We start from the raw sequence: 9,372 nt of genomic DNA, 5'->3' as shown, positions 1-9,372 counted from the left end.
TGCTTTGAGTCTTAAACTACCCGGACTTTAGCATTAATAGTATCTACGCACGGACTCTCGTCACCTCGTGCGTACGTAGCCCCCGCAATTAGCAACAATTATTCACTTTAATCCCTATGCGATAATTTCCCCCTCACAAGATTAGACAAGAGACTTACCTTGTCTTGCTCCAATTAATCCACTATAAGGCCTTTTCCACAATTATTCAACTCTTTCTGGCTCGAATCTATCCAAAATAATTTGATACAATCACTAAAAATTATAGGAATCAATTCTATAAGAAAATACTACATTTTTAATAAAAATCCCAACATAAATTAAAAATTCGTTCGTGGGGTCCACATCTCGGAATTCGGTAAAAATTATGAAATCTGACAACCCATTCAATTACGAGTCCAACCATACCAGTTTCACTCAAATCCGACTCTGAATCGATACCGAAATTTCAAAAATTCATTTCTATGAGATTTCTAAAAATTTCCCAAATTTAAATCTCAAAACACTAATTTATGGGGAAAACAATGATATACTTGTATATGTAGACCAAATCCGAGTTAGAATCACTTACCCCAATGTTTTTCCCTTGAAAATCTTACAAAAGTCGCCTCTGCTCAAGCTCAAGTTTGTCAAAAATGGCAAATGGGACGAATGTCCTCTATTTTTATAACTTACAGATTTGTCCAGTTCGATCAAGGAGCTCGATCAGGGGAGCTCGATCTTGGGATATCGATCAAGGAGCTCGATCTTGGGAGCTCGATCTTGGGAGCTGGTCATGGCCTCAATCAGGCCTCGAGCCTGGGACATGGTCATGGCCTCGATCAAGTTTGATCTTGGGTCTTGATCCTGGCCCTTGAGCCTTACCTTCGATCATGGCCCTCGAGCCTTGCCTTTGATCGTGGCTTCGATACTGAGCCTCATCCCTGACTTCGACTAAGGCCTCGATCGTGGGCTCGATAACTGGGTTCGATATGGGGCTCGATCATAGCCCAGAATATACAACAGAAGGGAAAATTGCAGCAGCTTTTTAAGTCCAACTTTTGATCTGTTAACCATCCGAAACTCACCCGAGGCCCTCGGGACCTCAACCAAATATACCAACAAGTCCTAAAACCTCATACGAACTTAGTCGAACCTCTAAATCACATCAAACAATGGCTAAACCGTGAATCATACCCCAATTCAAGCTTAATGAAACTAAGAGTTTTCAACTTCTACATTCGATGTCAGAACCTATCAAATCAACTCCGATTGATCTAAAATTTTACACACAAGTCATAAATTACATAACGGAGCTATGGAAAGTTTTGGAACTGGGTTCCGACTCCGGTATCAAAAAGTCAACTCATCGGTCAAACTTCCAAACTTAAATTTTTATTTTTAGCCATTTCAAGCCTAATTTAACTACGGACTTCCAAATAAAATTTCGAACACGCTCCTAAGTCAAAAATCACCATACGGAGCTGTTGGAATCATCAAAATTCTATTCCGGGGTCGTTTTCTCAAAATGTTGACCGAAGTGAAACTTAGCACTTTAAGACCAACTTAAGGAACCAAGTGTTTCGGTTTCACCCCAAACACTTCCAAATCCCGAACCAACCATCCCCGCAAGTCATAAATCATTACAAGAACCTATGAGATGTTCTATTTTAGGGAACGGAGTTCTAAAATTTAAAAATGACCGGTTGGGTCATTACAGGTTGTTAGTTATTATGTTATGATTTAAAAACGTTATTCTAGTGAAAGTTATCATGCCAAATTGTGTAAGAAATCACATGTGCCTAATACCCTTAATTTGGTTAGTTTCTCAAATGTGTATTTAAAGTCTTGAATATATATGTTTTTTGTTGACGATCCGTGATGATGTTTGAATGTGAAATAGTAAATATAAAATATGAAATATGGCCAACGTGCCAACAAAGACTTTATATTTGGGGCCATTAGTGTCGATGGAACGTAGAGGCGAGAATAAGATGTTGAAATAAGTTGTGAATCATTTTAAAAATAAATGCTTTGGGAGTATCGTTTAGTCACCGAGGAAGGGTATGTCAAAATAACCTAACCCCGAAACTACACGTGTCGGTGTAGGAATAATTGGGGGTAAATCCCTGTGTTAATGTGATGAGGTTGTTTTCCCTTATATTGGATGAAAATGATGTATTGATATGTTTCCCCTTGAATGGGATGAGATTATTGCTAGCAAGATGTGATGTGATGTTGACCCACACGACATTATGGTGAGACGGCTTAGCCGATCATGTTGAGATCAGACACCATGCCGCGCATATGGTAGTATTGTGAGTGAATATCTTGGGGTGAGACGGCTTAGCCGGTCGGGCTTAGAGTGGACTCCATGCTAAAAATATGGTGATATATCGGTGCTAAAGATCTCTCAACATAAAATACTGACACTCTCTTGAAATTTACCTTTCCCTAACTTCACACCTTGATACTGTTTGAGTCTCTTATTGATTTCATGTTTTCTTCTCTGTTTATTGTTACTCGTTCTCTTGAGATGTGTTTAGTTTTACATACTAGTACTATTCCATATGTACTAACGCCCCTTTTCCGGGGGTGATGCATCTTTAATGGATGCAGGTGGTTCCATAGCAGGTGGTATTGATCAGTGATAGCAACACACCCTCTCCTCAGCTAACTTGGTGAGCCCCACTTCATTTTAGGGTCTTGTATGTCTTGTCCTTTGTACATAGCGTTTTGAGGTATAGCCGGGGCCTTTTTGCCGGTACGGTCGTAGTATTCTTTTGTTCCTGTTAGAGGCTTCGTAGACATAGTATGGGTTGTATCTATTTTTGGGAAGGTTAAACTAAAAATATTGTAATCATATCATTTGTTCCACTTTAACTATGATTGTACAATCTACTATTTTGGAGACTTGTTAATGACGTACTAATGTAAATGAACTGGTGTTATTCATATGACCTCTTATTTTCTAATTAACAAAATGTATTTTTCTTTTTATTCGTGGGTTAGTTGGGTAGACGGCACTGTGCAGGCTTGTTCGACCAGGGTAACTCTGTTGAGCACCGGTCGCACTCCCCGAGGTCGGGGCATGACAAACTTGATATCATAGCCTTAGGTTTTAAAGTGTCCTAGGATGTCTCGGAGCCATGTCTAGTAGAGTCCTTCTTATCGGTGTGGTGTCGGCCATATCTATGATTAGGTAGCTACTTGGGCAGTTAGGAATAATACCCTTCTTTGATGTTCAAGATCGTGCGATAAAGCTTATTGTAAGATTGTTCCTCCTTTAACTCGTGCATTGCTCTTACTTTCAGTACATGGCTCCTAGAAAGAAGGTAAGAACGTGCCAAGGAGCCAATGTCACCCCAGGAGTGGTAGTTGATTCTATATTTGATGATGCGGGTGAGCATCCGGGGGTGAGGATATTCCCCAAATTACTACACCGCCTGAATCTACTATTCCTGCTCAGACTACACCATATCTTACACGTACTGAGGGTGCAACGGTCCCTCCAACTGATATTCCAGTTCCACATAGCCCCAGCTTCCAGTCCTAGAGATCAATTGTTGCACCCACTTCTTCTAGTCTGCTAGGGGATTCCACTAGTTCCAGGGTGAATAGGTTTCTCCAGTTGGATCCCCCAATGTTCACAGGTATTGTTCCTAAGGAGGACCCCCGGGACTTTATTTACGAGATGCACAAGACCCTCTGAGTTATGCGTGCTACTGATACAGAGGGAGTGGAGTTGTCCTCCTACCACCTGAAAGGGGTGGCCTATTCTTGGTTTGAGATGTGGGAGGACTCCCGTGAGGAGGGGAGCCCTCCGGTGAGGTGGAGTGAGTTTGTCGATGCTGTCATTGAACATTTCTTGCCTCTCCAGACTAAGGCATCTTGTGCCGCTGAGTTTGAGATCCTGAAGCAAGGTAGCATGAGTGTGTGGGAGTATCATATGAGATTCGCGCGCCTGTCAAAATATGCCATCTACATGTTTCCCACTATGGAGGCTAGAGTGCGTCAGTTTGTGCAGGGGCTTAGTCCCTTGGTTATTAATGAGGCCGCTACAACTGCCTTGAATTTTGATATGAACTATGGTAAGATGGTGGCATTTTCTCAAGCCACAGAGACCCGCAAATTGAAGAATAGAATGGAGCGTGAGGGCAGAAGCAAGGCCCACTCCGTGGGCAACTTTTGTGGTTCTTCTGGTGGTGGTGGTGGTAGGTCAGCATTCAGGGGAGGGTCATTATGGCCATCCTAGTCTTTTGCTTAGTCTTCAGTCAATGCACATCCATCGAGGCTCATTCAGTAGCATAGGAGTCATTTTAGGCCCAGCCAGGGCAACATGGGATCCTACCAGCATGGTCGGTCTGGTGGGAGGTTTCAGCTACAGCGCAGGCCCCCATGCCCTAGGTGAAGATCCACTTTGTCCTATGTCACTCTCTATGTTGCTATGAAATTTGGGATACAACCGGAACAGCTTCATGAGTCATTCTTTGTATCTACTTCGGTTGGCGAGTCTATTGTGGCCACACGGGTTTATAGGGATTGTGTTGTCACGATGCGTGGTCGGGACACTATGGCTGATCTTATTGAATAGGGGATGGCTGATTTTGATGTAATAATGGGGATGGATTGCCTTTATTCATATTTTTTCCAAGCTTGACTGTCGAACCAGAACCGTTATGTTTGAATTTCCAAATGAGTTAGTGAATGAATGGAAGGGGGATGATTTGGTGCCGAAATGGTAGGTTTATTTCTTACCTTAAGGCCACAAAGATGATTAATAAGGGGTGTATTTACCATTTGGTCCGGGTTACAGACACCGATGTTGAGGCACCTACACTTGAGTCTGTGCCGGTTGAGAAGGAATTTCTGGAGGTCTTTATGGATGAGCTCCCTGGGATTCCACCAGATAGGGAAATTGTTTTGGGATTGATGTGATGCCAGGCATGTAGCCTATATCTATTCCACCCTACAGAATGGAACCGAAAAAATTGAAGGAGCTAAAGAACAATTGAAGGATTTTGTTAGAGAAAGGTTTCATTCGGCAGAGCGTGTCGCCTTGGGGCGCACCGATTCTAATTGTAAGAAAGAAGGATGGGTGGCTAAGAATATGCATTGACTATTGACAACTCAACAAGGTTACAGTCCAAAATAAGTACCCATACCAAGGATAGATGACTTGTTTGACCAATTGAAAGGTGCTAAGTACTTTTCCAAGATCGATTTAAGATCCGGGTATCACCATTCGAAGATCAAGGAGTATGATATTCCAAAAATAGCTTTCAGGACCCTGTATAGGAACTTTGAATTTCTGGTAATGTCTTTTGGGCTAACAAATGCCCTGGCATCTTTCATGGATCTTGTGAACCAAGTTTTCAAGCCATTCCTCGATTCTTTTGTGATAGTGTTTACTGATGATAGTCTTGTATATTCGTGAAGTCGAGAGGACCACACTGATCATTTTAGTACAGTTCTACAAACTCTATATCAGCACCAATTGTATGCGAAGTTTTTGAAATGTGAATTTTGGCTTGAATCTGTCACATTCTTGGTTCATGTTGTCTTTAGAGAAGGAATTAAGGTCGACCCTTAGAAGATTTCAGCGGTGAAGAATTGGCCTAGACCTACTACCCCAACTGAGATTCGCAATTTCTTGGGCTTAGCAGGATATTACAGAAATTTTTTGGAGGGGTTCTTTGCCCTTGCCTCTCTGTTGACTAAATTGACGCAGAAGGCAGTTAAGTTCCAATGGTCAGATGCTTGTGAAAGGAGCTTCCAATAATTGAAATCTCGAGTTACTACGGCACCAGTGGACTCTACCAGACGGTACAGATGGGATTGTGGTATATTGTGATGCTTCAAGAATCGGACTTGGGTGTGTATTAATGCAACATGGCAAGGTGATAGATTATTCTTCTAGGCAACTCAAGAATCATGAAAAGAACTATCCAACACATGACTTAGAGCTTGCGGCGGTGGTATTTGCATTGAAGATTTGGTGTCATTATCTGTATGGGATCCACATGGATATATTCACGGACCATAAGAGCCTACTATACATTTTCAAATAGAAGGAATTGAATCTGAGAGAGAAGATGGCTTGAGTTACTCAAGGATTACGACATCGATATTATGTATCATTCGGGGAAGGCTAATGTTGTAGCGGATGCTCTTAGCTGCAAATCTATGGGCAGTTTGGCTAACTTGGAAATATATCAAAGGTCGTTGGCCAAGGAGGAGCATCGGGTTGCTAGTTTGGGAGTTCGTCTTGCGGATTCTAGTGAAGGATGAGTGATTGTACAAAATAGGGCTAAATCATCGCTTGTTGTGGAAGTCAAGGAGAAGCAATACAATGACCCATTGTTGGTACAAATTAAGGAGGGGATTCATAAACATAAGACCGAGGCTCAAGGAGAACCAAGGGCGACTATGTGTTCCAAATGTGGATGGTCTCCGGGAAAGAATCATGATCGAGGCTCACACTTTTAGGTATTCCGTGCACCCGGGCTCTACAAATATGTATCATGATCTTAAAGAAGTCTACTGGTGAAATGATATGAAGAATAGTGTAGAGTACTTTGTGGCGAGATGCCCATATTGTCAACAAGTAAAGGCCGAACACCAACGGCCCTGTGGGTTGGCACAAAACATAGATATTCCATTGTGGAAGTGGGAAATGATGAATATGAAATTCATGGTGGGACAACCTCGCATACCTCGTAAGTATGACTGGATTTGGGTGATTGTGGATAGACTTACAAAACCAGGTCACTTCTTACCTGTTAAGGCTACCGACATAGTAGAACAGTATGCTCAGTTGTATATTAAGGAAATAGTCAGGTTGCATGGCACTCCAGTTTCTATTATCTCAGATCGAGGGGCACAGTTCACAGCTAACATTTGGATGAAATTTCAGTAAGGTTTGGGTAATCAGGTGAATCTTAGTACAACCTTTCTCCCGCAGACTGACGGGCAGGTAGAGTGGACTATTCAGACACTTGAGGATATGTTGCGCGCTAGTGTTCTTGACTTCAAAGGTAGCTGGGGTTATCATTTTCCACTCGTAGAATTTGCCTACAACAAGAGTTATCATACTAGTATTCAGATAGCACCATTCGAGGCTTTATATGGTAGGATATGTAGGTATCCCATTGGGTGGTTTGAGATTGGGGAAGTGGAATTGATAGGACCAGAGCTCGTGCATCGGGCTATGGAGAAGGTTAAGATCATTAAGGGTCGGTTAGAAATTGCTCAAAGTCATCAAAAGTCCTATTCGGATGTGCGTCGCAGGGATTTTGAGTTCAAAGAGGATGATTGGGTATTCTTGAAGGTTTCCCCCATGAAGGGCATAATGCGGTTTGGTAAGAAAGGGAAGTTGAGTCCGAGGTATGTCAAACCATACAGAATCATTCAGAGGATTGGTCGGGTGGCGTACAGGCTTGAACTTCCTCCAGAGATGTCTTTAGTGGACAAGGTGTTCCACGTATCCATGTTGAAGAAAGTGGTTGGTGATCCGTCGCTCATTGTTCCGGTTGATACAATTGAGGTTAATGAAGAACTGACTTATGAAGAAATTCCAGTTGCAATTCTTGATATGCAAGTTCAAAATTTGAGGAATAAAGAGATTGCCTCCGTGAAAGTGTTATGGCAAAACCAACAAATCGAAGAGGCTGCCTGGGAGGCCGAGGAAGAAATGAAGAAGAAATACCCTCATTTGTTTGAATAACCATGTATTTATAAAGTTGTGTTCTATGAAAATTCTAAGAGTTTACCTTCTATGAATTATGTATCATTTGCACAGTTGATGTTAAGAGTGTTCCTTTTTGGTGATATACTGTTTGTGAGGCCACGGTTGCCGTTGTTATTATGTTATGTTGCATCGTTGGTTCATGTATATATTGTTAGGGTTGGTTTCTAAGATTCTCTAATAGGTGGATAGGCCCAGTTACAGGGGAAACTCTGGCGAAAATATTGGAAATTTGGGGAGTAGTCAAAAAATTAAAACTGTTGGTGTGTGTTATAGCAGCTGAGTCACATTGTGTGCTAATGGTGAATTTTGACCCTTATTCGAGGACGAATGATCCTAGGAGGGATAGGATGTAAGTCCCCATAAACTTTTACCTAAACCCCGGGGTTTCGTGGTGCCGAAGTACTCTTATGTGTTGACGAAGTAGACGTTTATGTATATTTGGATAGCATCTCCCCTGCAACCTTACTTTACAAAGTCCATCAACCAACACGAACCCATACAACCATCACCTATATACTTACAGCACCACAACACAAATCAAGCTACACAATAATAAGTGCATAAACATCACCAACGAAACTACTATTTAACACGACAAACGGCAAGCTTGGATTGAATCGCTTTTGAACCCTTTAACCCCCAAAGTTATTCATTTATTATATTAACAACATATCCAGCATGATATTAAGTACATTGGGAGGAATTCTAACCTCCTATTCATCTCCGAATTCACCCTCAAACAGCCCAACAATCTAACAACAACAACGAGTACAACTTTCCATTATTATGTTGTCCTTTCCCTTCATACTCACAGTACCAACAACAAGTTTGACATGCAAATAATATTTTGTAATAACAACATCATAAGCGAGTGATTTTTAAGGGTTTCCAACCATTTATAGTTCATGGAAACAACCTTTCCAAAACAGTCCATTAAAAACAATAACATCTCAAACTATTCCAAGTCTCCTCTTGTAGTATTTTGCTCAAATAATGCAACCAACACACAATCAACTCCCAGCATATGTAGTAGGATGTTATACTCACCTTATGTAAGGCCCCGTAGGATTTTACCTAAAACCTGGGGTTTTGTGGTGCCGAAGTAGACCCGAGGTTTCGAGCTTGCCAGCCGCGGTTCGAACTTTTTGGGTTGAACAGTGCGTTGGGAAGTAACAAAAAACAATTTGGAATTGCAGGGCATTTTTGTGGTCCATTATGTGGTTGCAGTACTGATCTGCGGACCGCAGATCTTCCGTAGAATGAAGCATAAATTTGGGCAAAATTTTTGGACCATTATGCGGCCGCATAATCATTTCGCGGACCGCACAACCCATCGCAGATCCAACACAAAAACTTTCCGGAGTAAAGTTTTGCGGCTCATTATGCAACCGCATACCGGTCGCAGATTGAGGCAGGAGTGCCCAATTCTGAAGGGCCATTTTGCGATCTATTCCGCGGACCGCAAAAGCATTATGCGGTCGCATATGCGACCGCAGATCGGCATCGGGGCTTCTGAAGGGGACCATTTCTGAAGGGGATATATGTTATTTTAGAGAGATGGATTGCCCTAGAGTGAGAGGTAAAATCAATAAGCTAATTGTTCCTCCAAAAGCTTACTCTAGCCTTGAAATTCAACAAGAAAGCTC

The 9,372-nt window shown here is 41.9% G+C and overlaps 2 protein-coding genes across 2 annotated transcripts; both read left to right on the top strand.

The window, feature by feature from the left end:
• Positions 1–3,691: 3,691 nt before the first annotated feature.
• On the top strand, positions 3,692–4,231 carry LOC138898912 (uncharacterized). The gene has a single exon (XM_070185021.1). The coding sequence runs from the start codon at positions 3,692–3,694 to the stop codon at positions 4,229–4,231; it is 540 nt and encodes a 179-aa protein (XP_070041122.1).
• A 3,096-nt stretch (positions 4,232–7,327) lies between these two features.
• On the top strand, positions 7,328–7,702 carry LOC138898911 (uncharacterized). The gene has a single exon (XM_070185020.1). The coding sequence runs from the start codon at positions 7,328–7,330 to the stop codon at positions 7,700–7,702; it is 375 nt and encodes a 124-aa protein (XP_070041121.1).
• Positions 7,703–9,372: the final 1,670 nt, after the last annotated feature.

The sequence above is a fragment of the Nicotiana tomentosiformis genome, chromosome 9, assembly GCF_000390325.3.
Source record: "Nicotiana tomentosiformis chromosome 9, ASM39032v3, whole genome shotgun sequence".
NCBI classification, from domain to species: domain Eukaryota; kingdom Viridiplantae; phylum Streptophyta; class Magnoliopsida; order Solanales; family Solanaceae; genus Nicotiana; species Nicotiana tomentosiformis.
This window is presented reverse-complemented; position numbering and strand designations above follow the sequence as displayed.

What these genes read in the sequence shown, in the direction of transcription:
- LOC138898911 (XM_070185020.1), top strand. Translation starts at nt 7,328, where the DNA reads ATGCGGTTTGGTAAGAAAGGGAAGTTGAGTCCGAGGTATGTCAAACCA.
- LOC138898912 (XM_070185021.1), top strand. Translation starts at nt 3,692, where the DNA reads ATGCGTGCTACTGATACAGAGGGAGTGGAGTTGTCCTCCTACCACCTG.